At 44.7% G+C, this 24,458-nt stretch overlaps 2 protein-coding genes and 1 long non-coding RNA gene across 13 annotated transcripts in view; 1 reads left to right on the forward strand and 2 right to left on the reverse strand.

Annotated features, from left to right (window-relative positions):
- Positions 1-24,458, reverse strand: part of LOC132468955 (microtubule-associated serine/threonine-protein kinase 3-like) — a 197,963-nt gene that overhangs the window by 13,527 nt on the left and 159,978 nt on the right. For all 10 annotated transcript variants that reach the window (XM_060066804.1, XM_060066806.1, XM_060066802.1 and 7 more), the window contains 3 exons: positions 24,058-24,284; positions 23,580-23,702; positions 22,657-22,793 (listed from right to left, as the gene is read on the reverse strand). In XM_060066804.1, the coding sequence (XP_059922787.1) occupies positions 22,657-22,793; positions 23,580-23,702; positions 24,058-24,284 (487 nt within the window). The remainder of the gene's footprint in view (positions 1-22,656; positions 22,794-23,579; positions 23,703-24,057; positions 24,285-24,458) is intronic.
- The window catches only part of LOC132469090 (uncharacterized), a 167,464-nt gene continuing 146,469 nt past the window's right edge, over positions 3,464-24,458 (forward strand). Inside the window, exon 1 of the long non-coding RNA XR_009528350.1 lies at positions 3,464-4,589. This is a non-coding gene — a long non-coding RNA (uncharacterized LOC132469090). The remainder of the gene's footprint in view (positions 4,590-24,458) is intronic.
- LOC132468990 (uncharacterized) lies at positions 11,296-13,739 on the reverse strand. 2 transcript variants are annotated; one of them, XR_009528305.1, is made up of 3 exons: positions 13,033-13,739; positions 11,488-12,872; positions 11,296-11,372 (listed from the first exon to the last, which is right to left on the reverse strand). XR_009528305.1 is itself a non-coding variant. In XM_060066895.1 (2 exons), the coding sequence occupies exon 1, from the start codon at positions 13,505-13,507 to the stop codon at positions 11,990-11,992; it is 1,518 nt and encodes a 505-aa protein (XP_059922878.1). In that variant the 5' UTR covers positions 13,508-13,739; the 3' UTR covers positions 11,296-11,372; positions 11,488-11,989. The 2 variants fall into 2 exon arrangements, 1 of the variants encoding a protein (XP_059922878.1); XM_060066895.1 differs by having other exon boundaries at positions 11,488-13,739.

Below are 24,458 nucleotides of genomic sequence, written 5' to 3' on the forward strand. Positions count from 1 at the left end.
CCTGCAATCCTCTCGCTTATGAATCTCTTGTTTTCAACAGGAATTGTTCCTTCCAATTTCAAGGCTGCGGTGATAAAACCGCTACTCAAAAAGCCTGGCCTAGATCCTGAATTAGTCAGGAACTATCGGCCTATATCGAATCTGCTCTTCCTGTCCAAGGTACAGGAAAGGATTGTAGCAAAGCAAATCGTTGATTATCTGACGATGAACAATCTCTTCGAACCTTTCCAGTCGGGGTTCAGGAATTTCCACTCAACTGAAACTGCTATTACAAGAGTTGTAAATGACATCCTTCTTGCTTTGGATAAAAATACAAGCTCAATGCTTGTGCTGCTGGACCTGAGCGCTGCGTTCGATACGATCGACCACAGTACTCTTCTTCACCGTCTTGAGCACTATGTTGGTTTCGGGGGTACGGCTCTTGGTTGGCTTGAATCGTACCTCACAGATAGAACCCAATTTGTGCTTCATGAGGGTTCAGAATCAAAGCACTGTAAATTACGCTTTGGCGTACCACAAGGGTCGGTCCTTGGTCCAATACTTTTTGCAATCTACATGCTGCCCCTGGGCGACGTTATCCGCAGCTTCGGAATTAGTTTCCATTGCTACGCGGATGACACCCAGCTCTACATTCCTGTAGATTCCGGGGACTCAGCCCAGATTCAAAGGGTTGAGTCCTGTCTGGCTGCTGTGAAGGGCTGGATGTCACAAAACTTCCTACAGCTTAACACTGGGAAGACAGAGCTGATAACTATCGGCTCGAAGCGGGACCGGGAAGAGTTTGAGGATGTCTCTCTGTGGTTGGATGGCCTCGCCATCCCACAGAATGCATCCGTCAAAAATCTTGGCGTCCTGTTTGACCCTCAACTATGCTTTGACCAACATATAAGAAGTATAAATAGAATTGCCTTTTTCCATCTGAGAAACATTGCAAGAATCAGACCAATGTTATCTGCAGCGGATGCAGAGACACTGATTCATGCTTTTGTTTCGTCAAGATTGGACTATTGCAATGCACTGTTCTCGGGATTACCGAACTCTACCACAAAAAGTCTACAGCTGGTACACAATGCGGCAGCTAGACTGCTGACCAGAACGAGAAAGTTTGATCATATCACACCTATTCTCGCCTCTCTGCACTGGCTACCAATAACTTTCAGATCAGACTTTAAGGTGCTATTGCTAACCTATAAAGCCTTGCATGGATTATCTCCATCCTACCTGAAGGACCTGATCATTCCTTATAGTCCTTCTCGGTCCCTCCGGTCTTCGGGAGCCGGCCTTCTTTCATTGCCGAAGGTTAAAAAGAAATCGGCTGGACAGAGAGCGTTTGCCTATCGAGCCCCCTTCCTATGGAATAGGCTGCCATCAGCGATCAGGGAAGCTGACTCTGTGAAGCTATTCAAAGGAAAGCTCAAAACGCATCCCTACAATCTTGCATTTGGAGTGTAAAAACGACAGATGCGAAGTGAAGACCACTCTGTTTGCTTGTGCTTTTCTTATTACATTATACATTCCCACTATGTACTTTTCCGTTCTAATTCACTATTCTGTCTGTTCTAGCGTGTTGCGGGTACTGGACTGGATGCATGGACTCTCCTCATGGATAACCGGCCAGAACCCCATCACCATTTTAATATGATGTGCATGTATTTACCTGTATGACAATTGTGGCACCCATTGCACTCCTGACCATCCCTGGAAGAAGGGATCCCCTACAACGCGTTTCTTCTCAAGATTTCTTCCCTGCTGATTTCAAGGGAATTTTTTCATTGGTAAAGGGGGGGGTCACAAATATTTGGCCTGTTAAGCCCTTTGAGACTGTAATGGTGATTAAGGGCTATACAAATAAAATCGAATTGAACCAGCTCGTAAGCTGTCAAAATGGCTTGCTTAACCACATAATATCTTGAGGCATCATCACCAGACAAAGCTGAATAGGCTCGTTGTGCTTTTCCTTTTATGACACTTTGTAGCATCAAGGGCCAATATTCTGTAGGCCACCTTAAACACTCAGCCACTTTTTAAAAATGCTGAAAATATTTGTCAACCTCCAGCTCATCAAAAGGAGGCACTAACCTCACTTCTCTGCTAGCACTGAATTTGTTTGCCTCTTTTCCTAGCTTTGCTAACTCAAGTTTTCTTTCTACTTTTTCTCTTTCCAGTTCAATTCTTTCTCGTTCCATCAACATTCGATCTTTTTCCATTCTTTCATGTCTTTCTCTTTCTCTATCCTCTCTGTCTCTTTCCAATCTCCATTTCTCCAGTTCAAACTGCCTTTCTTTGTCTCTTTCATTAGCACGTTATTTTTCTCTTTCATTCTCCAACTGAATTAGTCGTATTTTTAACTCAGTTTCAGAGGTAGGCTTAGGTTGAGGCTCACCATCAATGTCTACAAACTGAGCTAAGTTTTCACCTGTGAACACAGACTCATCATAAAAAATGCTATCAATTTAGCAATCTGAGCTTTTGTGTAGCTTGCATTTACCTTAAGGTTCAGCGATTTAGCAACTTCCAATAAGTCAGTTTTTTTCATATCCTGCAGACCCACAACAGTAGGTAATTCCAAAAACTCTTGCAATGCTGCTGCCATGATTATGAAATAAATCAGTTGGATTCCAATTGCCTTTTCAAAATTTCTTAATCACAATGACTCATCAAAACCGGTTCACATCCCGAACGAGCCCCCAATTTTGTTACGTGTTAAAATGGCAGCAAAGGCAGACAGAGAGTCATGGATGACTTTCGAATATTTATCTACAACTTCAGCATCAAGGTTTGTTATTATTCACAAAGTTACACAATTTTTTTCCCTCTTCCCTAAACACAATGTCCATCACGACCACAGAGCGTCGGAGAGCGTCCAAACGATAGGGCATCACGAGGGAGGGAGTGAAGAGCGTCCAAACTATCCAAAAATAAGGCGTCCACGAGAGTGGAGGGAGTGAAGAGACGTCGGAACGATAGGGCATCACGAGGGAGGGAGTGAAGAGCGTCCAAACGATCCAAAAATAAGGCGTCCACGAGAGTGGAGGGAGTGAAGAGACGTCGGAACGATAGGGCATCACGAGGGAGGGAGTGAAGAGCGTCCAAACGATCCAAAAATAAGGCGTCCACGAGAGCGGAGGGAGTGAAGAGACGTCCAAACGATCCAAAAATAAGGCGTCCACAAGAGCGGAGGGAGTGAAGAGACGTCCAACCGATAAGGCATCCACGGCGCGGATAGAGTCAAGCCGCCCCCCTTCCGTAATTCTCTGCGCTATATATAGCATTTAATCAGGAATGGGCCAATCACCAATCACCAATCACTAACCACCCATGCTGATCTGATGATTGACAAAAATAAATTAGATGACCTTATGACCGCAAATAAAATACAGGATCATGTCAAAATAAAACAAAACAATGTAGAAATAAAGTATAAATGTAGGTTCATTACACTAGGCAGTAGCTAAATATGACAAGCGCAAATATGACCCAGAGTATGTCAAATATGGATTTACGTACATCAAGGATAAATCGGCCCGCGTTAGATAAGAAAGTTTAAAAAGCTAAACACAAGGGTGACGAGGGTATTTTTTGTCAATACCCCAAACTATGCTCCGTTAAGGGGGGCACATCAAAAACGCATCACATCAAAAACATCACAAACACATATGGGAGGGTGGAAGGGAGTTGGGAAGGGGAGGTGTGACAACTCAGACACCGGGAGGCGGACGCAGCCAACAGGCGCATCACATCACTCACGGCATATTGTGCTGCAACGAGGGAAGGGGAGGGGGAGGGAGTCCAGTAGGCGGTGAGTCCAGGGGGTGTGTGTGTAATCTGTCTTGTGTGCGTGTGTGTGTGTGAGCTCAAGGACTCCATCTCCACCCAGACTCAACAGTGTCTCTCCCGTCTGATGCTGGTGACGAGGACACGGCCGTCGCCGTGGAGACAACCACGAAGAGTTCCGAACCAGAGACAAAGTTCACAGGAGGTGGAGGATGGGGGGAAGGGTGGCAGGGCATCTGTCTGCATAACAACCAGGGGAGTGGAGAGATATCAGCCTTCCAAGGCCGAAATGGGGGAGCCGAATAAAGATAACGATTGCTTTGGGTCAGGCCGACTCTGCAATTTTTCGCCAACCTTAAAGTCTCTCTGATACTCTCTGTAGTGTTCCATTTCCAGAATCCAAAAAGCCAAATTAGCCGAAATTCGTGGCCCGTTTAAGCCCGGTCCAACTTCACCAGAACGGTATCCAATTTGCGATTTTGTTCGCACAACGCATGAGTCTGTGTGTCGGCCACCCGGCACAATCCAACAATGATGGGCAGCTTCTCAAAAGCCGAATATGCTGCCATCGCCTTACTAGCTTTGCGATAGAACAGGAACCCGCAACCTCCGAACAGCAGGAATCCTGTTATCATCATCCCAATTATGTAGACGTCTTCAACATCCTCGACGGAAAGTATGGCGAGACACAAGGGCCTCCACTCCTTCCAGGAGTCCATCATGTATCCCGCTGCGAACGTTCCGTCAGGGCAGGCGGGCTCTCCTTGGCCCTGTTTTCTCGTCGAGAAAATTTGATCAATAGCGTTGAGAGACCAGTCGATCAGATCCATAATTTAGGGTTTGGATAGAAATACAGAGAAGAGGCAGCACAGGACAGAGACAGAGACAGAGACAGAGACAAAGAGCAGGGGAGAGATAAGGGCTGGGAGCGAGCAGAGGGAGCAGAGAGAGATGCGACCGCCTTCGTTGGAGGCAGAGTAACTCATCGTATTGCAAAGGCCAAGAAACCCCACACAATAGCAGAAGAGCTTCTCTTACCTGCAAAAATGGACATGGTCAGACAGGTCATAGATCAATCGGCGGCAGATAAGCTGAAGACCATACCACTGTCGAATGATACAATAGGTACACCAGCGTCTGGTGACGTATAGAGCCCAACCAATAAAGGATTTTAATCCGATATATATTTAAAAAATAAATTCAAGATACACAAAACATAAACAGATTTCCCTACCATTGGTTATTTGTAGGTATTTTTGAGCCCTCACTAAATTAATAAGGTAATGCAGTTTAAAAATAAATTTAATTTTATTGTTTTATTGTCACAACAGAAAATAACATCAAAATACATAAACGTTCTGATAAATAAAATGTATAAAAATACAAACTTAAGATCTATATAAAAAATGTTTAAATATTCATTAATGGGCCATTATAAATGATGATATCGATAGTTTGGAAAATGCCTAATATCGGCCGATAATATCGGCCTGCCGATAAATCGGTTGGGCTCTAGTGACGTACAACAGCAGACCACAGCGGGCATCCAGGCAAGCGCTTACTATTCCTTACAGATGGATGAATCCAGGATATCGCTAGCCATGCGACTTTACTTGTTAATGTGAAGCATTTGTGGGTGGGAGATTTACAGGCGTAATTTCTCTGCAGTAGAGATCTCCCTACCACTACAAGAACAGAGGACATTTTCAGCACTGTGGATTTGTACTTGGTTTCGGTGGGCCTGGACTGGGAAGTGAGTGGGAATCACAATTGATGGAGCTGCCTCCATGACTGGGAAACATTCAGGGGTGGTGAAAATAATTCTTGAAAGGGCACCGAATGCGATCTGTAATCAGTTATTTGCATCGAGAGGCATTAGCAGCCAAGGATATGGAGCCAGTGTTTGATGAAACATTGAAAGATGTTGTCAAAGCGGTGAACAATATTAAATGGAGTGCCAAGACCAGCCACTGTTTTAAAAATCTGTGCAAAGACCTTGGCTCTGGGCACTTACAGTTGTATTACTCAGAAGTTCACTGGCTTTCTAGGGGAAAAGTGATGTCTCTGTTTAACAACGAAATCTGGCTTGCAAAAGTTGCGGACCTTGCCGATATGTGTTGTGACCCTAGCAAAAATAGTTTAGTTAACCCACACAAAATAGTAACCAGGCAGATCAAACACAGCAATAAACCACAAAAACAATCAAACAAACCAGCAATGCGATTCCAAAATATATTTTCACAATTATTATCCACAGTGCAAAAAAGTACCTCAGTCTGTCTGTTAATCCCAGTTCAGTCCATTCGGGAAAAGTCTGTTCCAGTATTCCACAATACCACAGTTCAATCCAGTACATGCGCCATTACAAAACAACAACTCAAAACTCCGCTCCGGTTTTTTTCCGCGAACTCCAACACAAAATAAGGAAATAAACTCAAAATAACCAGCGTCTCTCGTCGCGGTGCAGCAAACAACACACCCAAAACAAAAATGCACACCGGGTACCCTCGGTACCGAAGTTTTTAATGTTAGTCAGTCAGTCAGAGTCGGATTTTGCTACACTGGAACCTGCATCTTCCGACTCCTGTATGAAGGTATTATTGTAGCAAAAGTCTTTAGCACCTAAAGATTTTGCATGCATACACTAAAGACAGTAAATTTGAAGTCGTAAATAATTATTTTGCATGTGTACTCTAAAGTCACAAATGTGTAACAGTTCATTTGATGTCATAAATATTTTTTCTACAATGGTAAACACTAAATAGGGTCTACGAGTTCACAAGTCTGTGTTACAGGTGCACAAATCCTATCCTGTGCATCACAACTTCAAAGAGTCATGCACTTGACACTTTTGCTACAATCATTGCAGCGCAGTTGATGCAAAACACATTCACACACCCGTGTTTCATAATCTTAGATCATGCACAAAAGTTATGCATTCGTAAACCCAAATGTGAACTAATGCATCAGAAGTTGCACATCTGTGAAATATTTCCTCACTAATGAAATTATATAGATCGCTATGTTCAATGAGCATTTTAATGAGCGAGCACAAGTCGGGGTCGGCTTAGCTCAGGAGGTAGAGCAGTCTTGTAATCGAAAAGTTCCTAGTTCAATCCCCAGCTCCTCCTAGCTGATTGTTGATGTATCCCTGAACAAGACACTTTACCCCAACTCTGATCTTTCCTCCATCGTCTCAACCATGAAATCAACAACCTGCAACCTGGACCCGCTCCCCACCACACTTCTAAAGGCCTGTCTCCCCACTCTCTCCACCATCATCACTAACACTGTAAACTCCTCTCTATCCTCCGGCCATATCCCCTCCTCCCTAAAGCTTGCATCCGTCACCCCCGTACTAAAGAAACCCGGCCTGGATCCTGATACCCCTAACAACTACCGCCTCCAACCTACCTTTTCTGTCTAAAATCCTGGAACGTGTTGTTGCCGAACAACTCATCACCTACCTTGACACCAGCGACCTCTTTGAACTCTTCCAATCCGGTTTCCGCTCCAAATACAGTACAGAAACTGCCCTCCTCAAAGTGACCAATGACCTTCTGCTATCCTCTGACACTGGCTCCCTCAATATCCTCATCCTACTTGACCTCAGTGCTGCCTTTGACACGATCAATCACTCCATTCTCCCCTCCCGTCTCCAATCCACCCTTGGCATCACTGGCACCGCCCTCTCCTGGCTCGGATCCTATCTCTCCGACAGACATCAATTCATCGCCATCAACAACTGTCAATCAGCCACTACTCCTCTCATCCATGGTGTCCCCCAGGGTTCTGTGCTTGGTCCACTCCTCTTCATTCTGTACATGCTTCCTCTTGGTCAGATCCTCCGTCACCATGGACTCCGGTTCCACTGTTAAGCCGATGACACACAGCTTTACCTCCCCTCCAAAACCATCAGTCCTTCCACCCTCTCAACCCTCTCCAACTGTTTGACTGACATCAAGACCTGGATGCAAAACAGCTTTCTCAAACTCAACTCCAACAAATCCGAAATCCTCATCATTGGTCCTGACACCCTCACTCACTCCGCTCAGAACTTTAACCTTAACATTGACGGCTCCACCATCACCCCCTCCACCAAAATCCGTAAACTTGGAGTTATCCTGGACCCCACTCTCTCCTTCCACCCCCATGTTAACCATATTACCAAAACTGCCTTTTTCCACCTCCGAAACATCGCCCGCCTCCGCCCCAACCTGTCAACTACCGCTGCTGCGACACTCATCCACGCTTTCATTTCATCCAGGCTTGACTACTGCAATGGTCTTCTCTACGGCACCACCAACAAAGTCCTGTCCTCCGTGAACTCCATTGGCTTTCAATTAAACACCGAATCAACTTCAAAATCGTACTTATTAACTGCTACTGACGAGCAGGCTCTCACCTTGCATGGTTGACTCTGCCGTCGCTGTGTCAATGTGTGTATTAACGTAAGTCACTTTGGATAAAAGCGTCTGCTAAATTGTAAGTCCATCGATACCACTGCTCGAATATGCTGCTACGAGTCTCAGCTGTTGTTTTTCTTGCGGATACTTTTGCAACACTTCTATGTGGTACTAGTGTGGCAAAAGTGATTTGTATCCGTATGAAGCAGAGCGTCCGTGGGCGGGACAAAATTGCAGCATTAACCAATGAAAGTCGCCGGCAGGGGGTGCATTTTTCAAACTACACTGGGACCATCCAAGCAAACTCTTACTTTCTGGAGTCTTGAAAGTAGACAAGAGGGCATCTGTTGGGAAAAATAACCTGCTGAGTACATCACATGTACATTATAAATATAGCTAACTCCTACCCTAGCCTGATGAGCACATCACATGGCAGGCACATTAATATATAGTCGACTCTTGCTCTAAACCCAACGAACACATAACACAAACATGATAATATATAGTCAGGTCAAGGCCGGAGCTGAAGGCCCCATCTCCCAGGCAGGCAGATGGTGGACACTCAGACAATGCACCAGTATCATCTCCAGAACGGGAGAGCCACATTAATTTATCACACAGGAGACATTTTGAGAGCTCTTCCCCGTTAGGAGGAACCAAGAGATACCTCTGCCCATACTAGGGGCCTGAGAGCCACATTAAATTATCACACACGAGACACTTCGGGGGGGCACTCCCCCGTTTTAATTTATCACACCAGAGACACGAGGAACTCTCCCCGTTACGAAGCTCTCTCAGGGCCTGGGAGCCAAAACACACAGAACCGCACACATCTCAAACGCACACACCTCATCGAGAGGAGGATACAGCATAAGACTGCATCACACAGGGACTCTTCACCTTCTTCTGAAGCAGACCTTCCACGGAGGCGAAGCTCCAGACGAACCATCAGCGCTGATTAGGGACTTAGACATATTCGATTTCTCACGCTTTATGACTCTGTATAACCGTTGCCACTTAACTTAATAAATCCAAGGTCCTCGTGCCGATAGACTTTATTACCTCTCCGTCTCATTTTATCTGGTCCAGTAGCTAGACAGACCGTTTTTCCCAACACATCCTACACGACGGAGTTGGGTATCTTAAATTATGTCCAATTAAATTACTTAGTTCAACTGAATTCCCCCCAAATTATTGCATTAACATGCCGCAAGTGTCCTTCAATGTATATTAATGGTCTGCTTGGATGGTCCCAGTGTAGTTTGAAAAATGCACTGCCGGCGACTTTCATTGGTTACTGCTGCAATTTTGTCCAGCCCATGGACGCTCTGCCTCATACGGATACAAATCACTTTTGCTACACATGTATCACTTAGACGTGTTGCAAAACTACCTGCAAAAAGCCCCAAAGCTGAGACTTGCAGGAGCAGATTCGAGCAGTTGTAACGATGGACTTGTGCTCGCTCATTAAAATGCTAAATCAACATAGGGTTCTTTATCATTTTATTTTTGTGAGGAAATTCTTCACAGATGTGCAACTTCTGATGCACTAGTTCACATTTGGGTTTACGAATGCACACATTTTGGGCATGTTCTCAGATTATGAAACACGGGTGTGTGTGCGATTGTGTTTTACACCAACTGCGCTGCAAGGATTGTAGCAAAAGTATCAATTGCATGACACTGTGAAGTTGTGATGCACAGGATAGGATTTGTGCACCTGTAACCAGTGTTGGGCAAGTTACTTCAAAAGCGTAATGCATTATTTATTACTTGTTACTGTCATTTAAAAGTAATTAGTTACATTACAGTATTACTGTCTTTGAATTGTAAGGCATTACACTACTTTTATATTACTTTTGCATTATTTTCACCAGAATAACAGGAAATATGGATTTGGTGTTCTCAATAGATCTTCTTGTGTTCAATGCAGCTCATTACACAGCAGGAGGTGATGTGGTTGGCATAATGACTGAGCTAGGCTTAAGGCTAACGAATGTACAATATAATGGTCGCAGTTATGGCTCATGGTGCAATACATTTTATAATAGAATAACTGTATCTTTAGGTATTGAAATCAATAGAGATTGTAAAAAAAAAGTCATGACAAGATACACAACCCTTTTTACATTTCAATCCCTTTTTTTTCTATCATTCACAGAGAATTCATAGCATAATGAATGACATAGCTAGACCTACGTAATGGCTATGTCCATAGCCATAGGTCCCCACCCCCCGTCAACCACTCAGCGCAGCTTAAACTTGGGCAGTGAGACGGAAGCCAGTAGCGCAGCTTTGGAATCAATTGTAGTGTAACAGACTGTTCTGTGTTTAGTTTGGAAAAGGAGGTGTGCCCCTCGTGAGTTGCCGTAGGGGGGAAGTTCGGGGAAGTGTTACGGCTGATGTGTTGTGTGGGTGTGTCTGAGATTAAAGTGAAGCGGAGTTGGCTGCGGAACACACTATCTCGTCTCCGGTCCCGTTCATTGTTTTCTATAATACTACAGTATAGGTGAACCCAGAACGCTCGGCTACAGTAGAATACCCATCTCGCAAATGTAGAGTCCGACTCTGCTGCTGCTGTCATCTTCTCCTCTAGCAGTAAGACGAAGTAAACATTTGCACAGGTTTTTCTCTCCTTCATTGTAACGCACGTTACGGAGATTTGTAATGTTTAAAATATTACCTTTTCTTTTGGGAATGCCTTACATTAGCGCGTTGCAGCAAAAAGTAATACATTACAGTAATCACATTACTTTTGTAACGCGTTACTCCCAACACTGCCTGTAACACAGACTTGTGAACTCGTAGACCCTATTTAGTGTTTACAATGGTAGAAAAAATATTTACCACTTCAAATGTACTGTTACACATTTGTGACTTTAGAGTACACATGCAAAATAAATATTTATGACTTCGAATTTACTGTTATACATTTGTGACTTTAGTGTACACATACAAAATAAATATTTATGACTTCGAATTTACTGTTACACATTTGTGACTTTAGTGTACGTGTTCTGGCACCTGAGCGCGTAGCGATGCACACATCACCAGACAGCTAAACACTTTTCCCAACAAAACTTGAAGACAGGATCAATGATGAAAGTCCGTAGAGGATGTTGTCGACATCCATTTGTATGTCCATTTATTGATAGTTGTTGAACAAGTTGTTGCAGGTTTAGAAGTGTGAAACTGAAAATGAACCAATATGCAAATTGGTTATAAAAACGAACTTATAAAGTTGTGAAATACAATGAAATACGAACGTAAATAATTACATAAGACATAGATGAATTAAGTTACTTACAAACAAAGCTTCTCCAAGGCTTACACGGATGAATGACGTGAGATAAAAAAGATGTTTCACCGTGTGGATCTCTGGCTCAAATGACAGATCAAAATGGCTGCCGAAATACTGACCGATCACGTCTGAAATCACGTGACTAACAGAACGTGACTCTTATCAGACAATGAGAATGAACGCAATATTAAGAAACTACGAAAGAACTGAATACAAGTAATGGCCTGCAGGGGGCTCTAAAGTGCCTAATACAAACTCAAAACGTGTAACGTAACACTCCCCGCCTGGTATTGAAAACAATAACACCTTAAATAACCAAACATCTGGGGGTCAATCAAGAGTCTGTTTGACCCTAAGGGGTCATCAGCACCACCACTTCAGTGATAGGGCGAAGAAAGGTCTTGGAAGTGCCTCCTCTAGTTACCTTGAGCTCCAACTTCCTGATCTTTCCGTCACTTCCAGGGAAGGTTTTAGTCACCAATGCCATGGGCCACTGGTTTCTCTTCAGCTAAGTAACGCGAAGAAGCACTAGGTCTCCCTCCTTGATGTTGGGCTGGCTCTTCTGCCACTTAGAACGACTCTGGAGGGTTGAGACATACTCACGCCGCCACCTTTCCCAAAAGGTGTTGGCCAAGTGCTGGACTCTTCTCCATTGCCGACGGTGTAAGTCTGCGTCGACGAAGCAGCCTGGAGGAGGATATGGACAGCAAACCTTCTGGGTAAGAATCGTGTTGGGAGTCAGAAGTAACGGAGCGTCTGCATCGGTAGAGATGGTTGTCAGAGGTCTGGCGTTGATAATGGCGGACACCTCTGCCATCGTAGTAGACAGAACGTCGTGGGTGAGTAGGGAAGGTGGAGTCTGACTTAGCATGGAATCCAGAATCCTTCTTGAGATGCCAATCATCCTCTCCCACACACCGCCCATGTGTGATGAATGAGGCGGGTTAAAGATCCATGTACAACCCTCTGCACTGAGGAACTTAGAGATGTTGGGCTCCTGGTCGTCTTGCAAGAGTACTTGCAGCTCTTTACAGGCTCCCTTGAAATTTGTGCCACAGTCTGAACGAATAAGCTTCACAGGACCCCGGATGGCAAGAAATCTACGCAGAGAGTTGATGAAGCTTGATGTGTCCATGGCTTCAATGAGCTCTATATGAACAGCACGTACACTGAGACAGGTGAAGAAAACTGCCCACCTTTTGCTTTTGGCAGCGCCTCCACGGGTGCGTCGAGTAGAGATACTCCAAGGACCAAATACATCGATGCCTACGTTAGTGAAAGGAGGCTCTGTACTTAGGCGATCTGGAGGGAGGTCGGCCATCTTTTGCTCTGCTGTTTTACCTCTGAGCTTGTTACACGTGACACACTTGTGTAGAAGCTTTGCGATGCACCTCTTGGCTCCGACCATCCAAATGCCATCTGCACGTATAGCTCCCTCCGTGAAGATCCGGCCCTGGTGTTCGACTCTCCTGTGGTAGTAGCTGGTAAGTAGAGCGCCGACGTGGCTGCGACCAGGGACAATGAGAGGGTGTTTCTTCTCCGCGGTAAGACTTGAGCGTTGAAGCCGGCCACCGATTCTCAAGAGTCCGTCACAATCGAGAACAGGATCCAACTTCCTCAGTGGACTGTCGTTAGGAATGCTTATCCCTTGCTGCAGACAGGACATCTCAGTGGGATAGGTTTCTTTTTGAACACATCGAATGATGACCTGTTTTGCCTTCAACAGATTGTCGGATGTGTGTGCTTTTGAACATTGATGCCAGCCTTTACATTCTTTGTTTCCAGTTGTAGTGCTGGATCTGATGACCTCTGTGATGTGGATGAGTGTGGCTATGGCTCTGATGAGAGACTGCCATGTTGAAAATCGTTCAAACCGCTGAGAGCCCAGGTTTGGGCTGGTGCATGTGGTGAGGTGAGATCGCACTTCTGCGTCAGAGTCTGGGTCCACAAGGCTGAAAGGTGTTTCCAGTGGGATGACTTCTTTAGACGGTAGCAGCAGAAAGTCAGGCCCGGTGAGCCAGCTCATGTTGGTGAGCAGTGCTGCATGTACTGGTCTGGTTGCTACGTCTGCTGGGTTCTGGCCGGTGGGTACGTAGTGCCATTGGTTAGGGCTTGAGAACTTCCTGATGCGTTCTACCCTGTTACTGACATACACGTAGAACCGGCGGGTTGCGTTATAAATGTACCCAAGCACAACCTTGCTGTCTGTATAGAACCGTACATCATCAAACTTCAGATCCAACTCTCTTGAAGCCAATTCTGCTATCTCAACCGCCAGGACTGCTGCACCCAGTTCAAGCCGCGGGACTGTATGGACTGACATCGGAGCTAACTTTGCCTTTCCTATGACGAATCCTACATGGACTTCGCCGCTGTTGTCTAGCACCTTGAGGTAAACTACTGCAGCAATGGCCTTCACAGAAGCGTCTGAAAAGATGTGTAGCTCCACGCGCTGGGCGTTGGAAACAGATGTGCTTGTGTAGCAACGAGTCTCAAAGCTTTCAAGGGCTTGTAGTGAATCTCTCCAAGCAATCCACTCGGTTTCCTTTTCAACAGGGAGCGGCTCGTCCCAATCAACGGTGTTGTGGGTGAGTTCTCTCAGAAGGAGCTTTCCTTGTATGGAGATCGGTGCCACCAGGCCAAGTGGATTGAACAAACTGTTCACACAAGCGAGCACACCTCTGCGTGTGAAGGGTCTATTGGTGTTGGCGACCCGAAAAGTGAAGGTATCTCTGCTCAGGTCCCAATTCAATCCTAGGCTGCGCTGCATCGGTGGAGAGTCAGTTTCCAGGTCGAGGTCCTTCAAGTCCTTGGCATACTCCGAGGATGGAAACGCTTGCATTACTGCTGGACAGTTGGACGCAATTTTGTGGAGACGTAGGTTGGACATTGCTAGCATTCCTCGTGCTGCTGTAAGTAGGTTGACCGCTTGAGACACAGAGGGCAGAGATTTGAGGCCATCGTCTACATAGAACTCTCTATGTACGAACTCTTTCGCTGCGTGACCAAACTCCTCTTCTCCGTGTAGAGCAGCTCGTCTGAGGCCGTAGGTCGCTACCGCTGGAGACGGACTGTTGCCAAACACATGGACCCGCATCCGGTATTCTACAACCACGTCCGTAGGGTCGTTGTTCCTGAACCATAGGAACCTAAGAAAGTTCCTGTGAACTTCTCTCACGATGAAATTATGGAACATCTGTTCGATGTCGGCGGTGAAGGCAACCTGTCAGAACTCCCAGCAAACTGTTGTTAAGATCTGGTCCGGTCAACAACACGTCGTTCAGAGACACTCCAAGATGTTTGGCGCTGGAGTCAAACACAACTCTGATTTGACCTGGTTTGTGGGGGTGATACACTCCGAATGTGGGGAGGTACCAGCACTCCTCTCTGTTAGCCAACGGAGGAGCGAGCTCTGCATGATCTTGATCGAAGATACGTTGCATGAAGGTGACAAAATGCTCCTTCATCTCCGGCTTTCTTCCAAGCGTGCGACAAAGAGAGTTGAAACGATTCAGAGCTTGCTCTCTATTGTTAGGCAGAAGTGGTCTTGACGGGCGGAACGGAAGTGGGGCTACCCAGCTGTTACCGTCGTCGCTCTCTTTATCCATTAACTCGATGAACAGCTTGTCTTCAATAGAGGGAGCGACCTTGTTGTCATCTTCGGTGCGTTGGAATATCTTGCTTCCCAAGGAGTCATCGTAACCGCATCTCTCTGCTTCGCGAGTCAGTGGTGAGCTTGACAGTTCAGAGAGACTGTTGGTGTTTTGGGTCTTCACAGTGAGTTTCTCCTTAACTGTGAGATGGTTCGGACAGGGTGAGAAGTGTGAATGGCGGCCGTTCTCCAGAACGTGAGTGCGGAACACACTTGCATGTTTGGGTTTGTGAGCTGTGCCTAGGCAGACCTCACCGATGATGACCCAACCAAGATCCAAGCGTTGGGCATATGGTGCGCTATTAGGTCTGTTGCGCTGGTCTCGTACCTTGTGAGCCTGTAGGACATCACGCCCAAGGAGACGAAGGATCTGAGCCTCTGGGTCAAGCGGAGGAATGTGCTCAACAATGGAATTGAGGTGAGTGTGATATTTTGCTACTTCTGGAGTAGGTATCTCGGACCTGTCTTCAGGAATGTAGTTGCATTCAATGAGTGTCAGAAGATCTATACTGAGATTTCCATCCAAAGGTTGTGCGACAAAGCCTCTGCCTCTCCTACCTGACATCTCAGTGAGACCGGCACACGTACGTAATGTGTAGGGAGCTTCGGAGCTTTCAAGGTTAAAGAGGTTGAAGAACTCTGGCCTGGCGAGTGACCGGTTGCTCTGGTCATCAAGAATGGCGTAGAGTCTCACTGACCTGTTTGGTTCTCCCTTAGGATGCACTGTGATGAGGCAGATTTTAGAGCAGGAGCTAGGTCCGTTGTTTCCTCCACAGATCTCGGTGCACATGGAGTTCACTGTAGGAGGAGGTTCCGACTCCCCGCCGTTCTCTGCCTGAGGGGACTGGTTAGCCCAAGGAACTGGCCCAGCGTGAAGAGCCGATATATGCCTGTCGCTGTTGCACTCCTTACAGTGCACTTCTGTTTTGCAATCTTTGGCAACGTGTTTGCTTGAAGAACAACATCGAAAACATATACCAGCTCCTTTGAGAAATGCCTTGCGTTCTTCGATATGTTTGGATCGAAATGTTTGAGGGGGTGAGGCTTTTGGTGGATGGGGCACTGTTTACTGACATCAGGCATAGCACTGGAAGTCTCTGTTGTGTCGGAGTCGGAAACCGGAGAGACATCCGTTATATGGGCGGATACGAAGTTTCTTGTCTTCTTATCTGCAGCGTCTGGCTTAGTTGTTGTAGCAGCTGAACTGGCAAAAGAGAAGCTTGGGTCGTTGCGGATGAGGGCCTCTCTGGAGACGAAGTCAGCAAAGTAGGTGAAAGGTGGGAAGAGCACGTTGTGCGCTAACTTGTAGTTACTCCCCTTAGAAATCCACTTTTCATGGAGGTTCCATGGTAATTTTTCCACTATGGGGTTCAGACCTCTAGCTGTGTCCAAGCAAGCAAGTCCAGGTAAGTAGCCCTCGCGCTTAGCCGATGCTAGCTCCTGTAGCAGGTCTCCAATCTCTCTTAGTTTAGGATAATCCCTGCAGTTGATTTTGGGAAACTTCTCCACTCTGTCAAAGAGAGCCTTTTCGATCATCTCTGGTGAGCCGTAACACTCCTGAAGACGAGACCATGCCATTTTCAGGCCTTGAGTTGAGTCGTTGACGTGGACAGCTCTTATCCTCTTGATGTGCGCTGAAGACTGCGGGCCTAACCATTTAGTGAGCAGATCGAGCTCTTCGCTGCAGGTGAGATCAATTCCTCTAATGGAGTTTAGGAAGCTCGACCTCCATGCCCAGTAGCTCTCAGGTTGATCATCGAATTCGGTAAGGCTGGAGCTCAATAGTTCGCGCCGAACAAGGAATTGAGCTACCTCACTGAACCCCGTATGGTCACCATAGTGAGTATGAGGAGCCTGTCTGGGGTGAGTGGACGAGAGTGGCTGATGTGTCCCCATTGGGTAGGGGATGTGAGGTTTATCATCAGGAGCAGGGCTTGGTGCCTGGTTAGTTAAGGCAGGTTGCCTAGATCTGTTGAGGTCTCTATCGAAGGAGTCTTGATTGTATTGCCTTGTGCTATTAACGTTAGCAGGGTTACGTTGTTGAGGCTGACGTGTTGGGTCAGTGGGTGTAGACTCAGAGGCTGCATTTGAATGACACTCAACGTAGTTAAACGTTCTTTCACGTGGAGATTGAGTTGGAAGAGAAATTATAGTTCTGGAGCCTCTCTCCAATTCTGCTGCAGTTGACTCAAGAGCTTCGGCTTCTGCTTCTGCTGATGCAATCTCTTTGTCTAGCTTTAGGGTAGCAAGAGTAGCGTCCATACGAGCTTTTTCTATCAGTAGATCATTTTCTTTTTGAACAAAAGTGGTGCGGGCACGTGTGGCTAATACTTTAGCCCTTGCTTTAGCTGCGGCTAGGCTAGCGGAAGAAGACCTTGAGCTTGAGCTGGAGTCACCATACACAGACTTTGTAGCATCTGCTAACGTAGTGTCTTTGTTCTTCCGTTCGTGAAGCAACGGAGAATATCTCTCTTGATCGCGGTAGGTCTCCAAGTCACAAGACTGCTATATCGCGGACTTCAAAACACGCTTAATGCCGCTGTCACACTTCTCCACGGACTCTAACGCTTTTTCGTCGTTCACCGGTGACTTGCACTCATTCTAATGCCCTTCCTGGAGGACGCATTCAAAATGCGCGGGGATCGGTGGGCAGTTTATTTTCATTGGACTAGGATATGAATGTGGGTGGATGACGGAGGAAGCCATGACTGGAGGTGTGTCTTAATGGAAAGGTTCGTAGCAATGTGATTCTGACATCGCGGCCGCTACAGTATCTGTCCCTCGCCACTCATGCGATCAAAATCCTCCTACCGTTCAGCGATACCCATCTCTGCGAAAGTGGCTTCTCAACTTTGGTCCAGCTCAAGTCCAAGCAGAGGAACAGGTTGGATGCTGAGCATGATCTGAGAGTAGCTCTGTCAACCATCACCCCAGACTTCGAAATTCTAATCAGGATAAACGCACATCCCCAACTATCTCATTAGCTTCCCTGAATGCCGATTTAGTAGGCCTACTTGAAGAGATTGTATGCGATCAGTTATTTTAATTTTTTTCATATTCACCAGAATCAGCAGCACGCAGTATTGATGGATCCGTTTGTCATTGTTTAGTAGGCCTACTTGAAGGGATTATATTTGTGTGTCTAAACACAGTTATGATGTTAATTTTTTCTATCACCAACCGGAATCAGCAGCATGCCGTTTTGGTTAATCATTGCTAGAGTGCTCTGTATGCAGGGTTGAAAATGTTGGTTATTTAACTAAAAAAAAAACACCATGAAGACATTATGTAGGTGTGATTCTTTTAGAGAAATAAGTTTGCTTGGTTTGAATAAAAATGGGTCACGATATAATGACCATGGAAAATGTGGGTCCCAAGGCCAGACCAGTGGAGAACCACTTTACTATGGAATCTCCTCTTAATAGCCATATTCGACAGCTGAGCCTACGTGTTTTGGATGCAATTGTAGAGCTGTTTAAACGTGTTGAACAGCACCAAGACCGCCCTTATTAAAGTTGTAAACGACATCCGTCTTAACACAGACTCTGGCAAAACCTCAATACTAATGCTACTAGACCTCAGTGCTGCATTCAACACAGTCGACCATACAATACTTTTGGACAGGTTAGAAAACTGGGTGGGGCTTTCAGGCACAGTCTTAAATTGGTTCAGGTCCTACCTACAAAATAGGAACTACTTTGTTTCCATTGGCGACTTTGTATCAGAATCAACCAACGTCACATGTGGAGTCCCACAAGGTTCGATCTTTGGACCCTCTTTATTCAACATCTACATGCTCCCACAAGGGCAAATCATGCAAAGTAACAATATTGACCATCATTGCTATGCTGATGACACGCAAATCTATGTATCGCTATCACCAAATGACTATCGGCCCATAGATCTGCTGTGCCAGTGCATTGAGCAAGTGAAAGACTGGATGTGCCGAAATTTTCTTCAACTAAATGGACAAAACCGAGATAATTGTATTTGGTGCTAAAACGGAAAGGCTTAAAGTAACCCAACACCTTCACTCTCTGTCCTTGAAAACCTCAATCAAAGCCAGAAATATAATCAGTCTATCAAATCAGTTACAAAATCTGCATATTATCACCTTAAAAATGTAGCAAGACTTAGAGGGCTCATGTCCATGACTTAACACTAGTAAGCTTGATTGCTGCAATGGTCTCCTTACAGGTCTCCAAAAACAAACTCGAAGGAAGCTTCAGCTTGTTCAGAATGCTGCTGCTAGAGTTCTAACAAAGACCAAAAAATTTGAACATATTACACCTATTCTTAAATCGTTACATTGGCTTCCTGTAGGTCAGAGAATTGATTTTAAAATCATGTTGCTAACCTATAAATCCCTACATGGTTTAGGCCAAAAATATTTAACTGATATACTTCCACTACATAAGCCTTCTAGACCACTAAGATCTTCTGAGACCAATCTGTTAATTATCCCCAGAGTAAACACGAAACATGGGAAAGCAGGATTTAGTTACTATGCAACAAATAGCTGGAATAAACTCCCTGAGGATTTAAGACTTGCCCCAACTCTGACCACCTTTAAAACAAGACTGAAGACTTTTATGTTTGCTTTAGCTTTCTGCTAAATCTTAAATATATTGCACTTTCTAAAAAGCTTTTTTAACTTTGCATTTATTTTTTCTATTTTAATACTAAAATGCCTTTAACTTTCTATTTTACTGATTTCTTTGCATATGTTTTTCTTTTACTTTTCTATTTTATTTTATTGTATCTGACCGTATGGGTTGCGTATGAAAGTTGTTCATCAATGCAAATGGTGCAAGTATAACAAGTTTAATGCATATTTCACCTTCTTACTGGTAATGGAAGCCTGTTGAAATGCTGAACTTCCAGGCCTTGTTATAGCGCCACCTAGGTGTTATTCTGGCCCAGCTTTTGATCCCTATTCTCATTTTACGAGTTCTACAAGCCTGCCAATTTTCATAACATTTGGAGCCAAAAAGTCAGGTTAAAATATTAATACTTATGAAACAATAGGGTTCCTATGTTATTCGTAGGACCCCTAGAAATAAATACAGTTGCAAGCAACCACCACATTATTTGATGTCATGCTATGTCTTACTGAATAGTTGGTTGACATTGGACTTGAACCAGCAACCCCATGGTAATGAGTCTAATGCATGTCACTACACCACATTGACATGTAGATTGCCAAGGGCAGAATAGAGCATAGTTTGAGGAATATAATATACATGAAGGTATGTTGAGCTTGGTCGGTATGGTAATAAGGCATTGGTATGCCTTAAAAATGGTACCAGTAGTTAACATTTAAAAACAATCACCAACCATGTTTCTAAAGCATACTGTCAAAATCCACTGTCAAACAGATGTTTGTGAAATTACATGTGTACCACTTCAAGGCCCAGCCTGTGTTGTAGAGATGTCGCTGTTTAGAAAGGCAACTTCAAACAAATGCATCCAAATTAAATTTTCTGATATAGACTTGAATCTACCCTTTGTAGCCATATTTGACAGCCGAGCCTACGTGATTTTGACGCAATGTTAGAGCTGTTTAAACACTGGAGATATGCATATATTTCACTTTATAATGTATATCTCACCAGTTCCGGCCCCAAATATTTTGGAGCATGGGTGGTTGCTCAAGCATGAAGCTATAGCATGAAGTCCAAATGATCCGTCCATATGCGATTCGAATGTTGTTCATCAAGAATAATGGTGCATTTGTAGCAAGTCCATGCATATTGCACCTTCCTGGTGGTAACAGCAGCCTGTTTAAATGCTGAACTTCGAGGCCTTGGTATAGCGCCACTTGTGTGTTATTCTGGCCCACTTTTTAATTATTTTTTTATCGTTTTATGATTTTTATTTATTTCTATGACTTTTGAGGCACAAAGTCAGTAAAATAATAAAACTAATGAATACAATAGGGTTCCTACGTTTTTCTTTTAATAATAATACTACGAAATACAATAGGCAGGGGTTGACACTAAGGTTTCAAAAGCACATTTCCATAGGGCAAGTACAGGTCATGTTTGACTCGCCCGAAAGTCATATTCACTTGCCCAAATATATATTATGTAGACATGAATGCTTTTATCTGGATTTTAACTTCGAAACAATACAATACAAATATCGATAATTCGCTAAAAAAATTCAATGCCACGACGAAACCAGTTTTTTCCAGAAAAGATCGTAGCTAAAGTAAATAGAAAATATCTCCACAACTGCAAGGGCTATAATATGTCATCTTGGTGTCAAAAGAAAGATTGTTGTACAACTGAAATATTCAATGTGGATACTACTTGGTTAGAGTGAATGAAGCTGGAACACAGCATCAGTGGAAGATTACATTTCTACCTAAAATAATTATCAGTTGGTAGCCCTGTCGTGCTATGAGAAACAAACTGTTAGATATCTTAAAATGTGGACACTTGACACGTCTATTTAAAGTTCAGGGCAAATATAATCGAATGATACCAAGCCAAACACTCGCAAATAAACATATGGCCACTAGATAGCGCTGAAGAATATTTGTTCTGATTGAAGGCAATTTATCTTTTTCCTCAGAAACCTTCTAGTCATTGATTGTAAACACCATGACACCAAACACTCAGACACTGGATTATCTTTTTATGGTGGTTTTATGCGATCAGATCTTTGTTGACAAAAACAATAAAGGGTAAGATTAGATATAAAGTACAAGAATATTCTTCCCACAGGGAACACTCAAACAAGCATTATCTTTCAAGTTCAAGCCATGACTTCTAACCACCACTAGATGGAAACAGAGAGCCTAGAGTCCCAACAGCAGGCTGCGCTAAACTGTATTGTGGCCCAAAAAAACGTAAACCGGAAATGGTGGAACAGCTCTCTAGAACAAAACACAGAGGAGGCTTTCGTAAGTCATTGTTGTCAGCAGAGAGTGTTGAGAAGTCCAGAAGGATTGTCGTTATTACTCGCTGAACGGAAAAATCTAACAAATAGGACGGCTAGTAATAAGAAGACACTGGCGTTGTCAGCTCTCGGGCTTCTTGTTGAAGAAATATGTTGCTGGCGAAAAATAAGGAGAAATCGCACTAAGTGGGTGAAGTCATTGATACAACAGCGACAGGCTTAAGGAGCTTTCCCTGAACTCAACTTGTTTCAATTGTGATTATTCAGAAGGATCAATAAAATTCATATAAATCATAATAGCCTCATGTATCATTATCACTGCAAAGTCGATTATCACGTCATAGATGCTCCACCAATCAGATTGGTCTGACTTAACTATTTGGTCATGGCCGATTTGACAAGTGGTACGGCGGAAGAGAACACAGACGGGATGTCCAGAACACCGACGGCTTTGACGACGGCCAATCACAACAAACCGACTTGTGTCACCGAACTCGCCAGACTGTCCGATGACCAATAATCTGGTTGGTGTGTCGGCGCCTTTAGGGGGCTTCCAAACAAGTCCATTCTCGCAGAGAGGGAGAGAAAGATAGAGCAGAATCAGCCTCGTTTCCTACTTGTCGTGGTTGTCCCTCCTCTTGCTGCGCTTGCTACGCCGGGCCATCTTGCCCCTGTGCTTGGTCTTTCGTGCCGGGCCCACCTTGATGGACGTGTTCTCAAGCGCTGTGGTCTGCAACGCCATCTTGTTGCCACTCTAAGTGTTTCAAAACACAAGAGGAGGGGGTTGAGGAAAAGCCTGAACAACAGGCAGGGGTTAATGGTGGTTTTCTTACTGTCAATGTTATGTATATAATGTATTGTAGGGCGATAGAGTTTGACTTGCAGCTGAAAGGTTCTGGGTTCAACCGTTTATGTAGACAGTCTACCTTTAGGAATTGATGGGCAAGATGCCCTACCCCTACTACCTACTCCTTAATGATCTGCTTCCAGTCACTAAAGCTGCTTTCACACATACATGTAAGCCCTGCTATTTTCCCACTATTCTCCTGATGGGCTCTATATGTGAACAACATATCCTGACATTGGTATCCTGAAAATATCTAGATTTTTTTTTTAGGTTTTTCGCACATCACGTTAGTGGGCGTGTCGATGATCCTTCTGTCTGCATTTGCATGTCATTGAGCGGCACCCTATAATCAGCCTGTTGCCTTTTGTTCGCTGAATGAAAATCAGCGTGTTGCCTTTTGTTCGACCCTAAGTCATATCCTACCCCTTGTAAGCCCACCACCCTAACCCCCCCCGTTGATTCTACTGATGTCGGAACGACATCGATGTCTGCATATAAAACATGAAGTGTAAATAAGTGTAAATCACCCTCAGGGTCGAATGTTCTGATATACAAATGCGGCGAAAAGGCTGAGGACATGCGTGAAAAACGGCTTATAATACACTTTTGAGTACAGCATCTCTCAATTGATTCAATTCTACCAGGGAAAGGAAACAGTGAAACTTAGTCCAGTATAAACCCAGTCTGTGGTACCTTCAGCAGCAGCTCTATCATCTCAGTGTGGACCAGGCCCTGGACTGACTCTCCGTTGACGTGGGTGATGAGGTCACCAGCCCGGAGGCCTGCCTCATGAGCGGGGCTTCCCTCCTCCACGCTCTGAAGTGGAGGAAGAAACACACAGCCATTAGGTCAAAATGCCTGTTCAATTCATTAATTCTTTAAACGCTGACGCAAACGCATGGAGTAATTTAAGAGAAAATTGAACACAATGGACTAAGTAGAAACATATTTTCTCAACATTTTAAAGCAAAAAAGAATGTTCCGAATGTCTAGAATGTCCCGGCAACTAATCTGATGGATATGGATCTGGATTGTACCTAATGTAGACTAATCTAATCTAAATTGTACCCAATTCAAAACAATCAGTCTAGATCTAGATTTTACTTTATGTAAACTAAAATGATCTGATCAACTATTTGGATCTGTTTCTAGATCCTGGTCCGAGACTCACCGAGACCATGTGGTGCACGGTGTAGACGTCGCTGTCCCCCATGTAGACGCGGATGGCCTGCAGGGTGAAGCCGTACTTCTTCCCGGAGGTGTGGATGACGATGGGGGGCCGCAGGCTGCTGAGTCCCAGGGAGAGGTCCCTGCTGGGGGAGGTCTCTCTGGATGAGGGGTTTGAGGACAGCGAGCGGGAGGAGATGGGACTGGCCTGCAGGCCGCCCAGGGAATCACCTGGGGGGAGGGGAAACAGGAGGAAGCGACAATGCGTGTGAGAAACATACCACATGCTTTCACACACAATTAGATTTTGTGGATAAGAAGCACTAAAGTACAAGTACAAAAGTCACGGGTATGATTTATATTTTGCACTTTATAATGTGAAGATGATGAAAATGTAGGGGAAAA

Source organism: Gadus macrocephalus, chromosome 12 (assembly GCF_031168955.1).
Source record: "Gadus macrocephalus chromosome 12, ASM3116895v1".
NCBI lineage: Eukaryota > Metazoa > Chordata > Actinopteri > Gadiformes > Gadidae > Gadus > Gadus macrocephalus.

What these genes read in the sequence shown, in the direction of transcription:
- LOC132468990 (XM_060066895.1), bottom strand. Translation starts at nt 13,507, where the DNA reads ATGAGCTGGCTCACCGGGCCTGACTTTCTGCTGCTACCGTCTAAAGAA.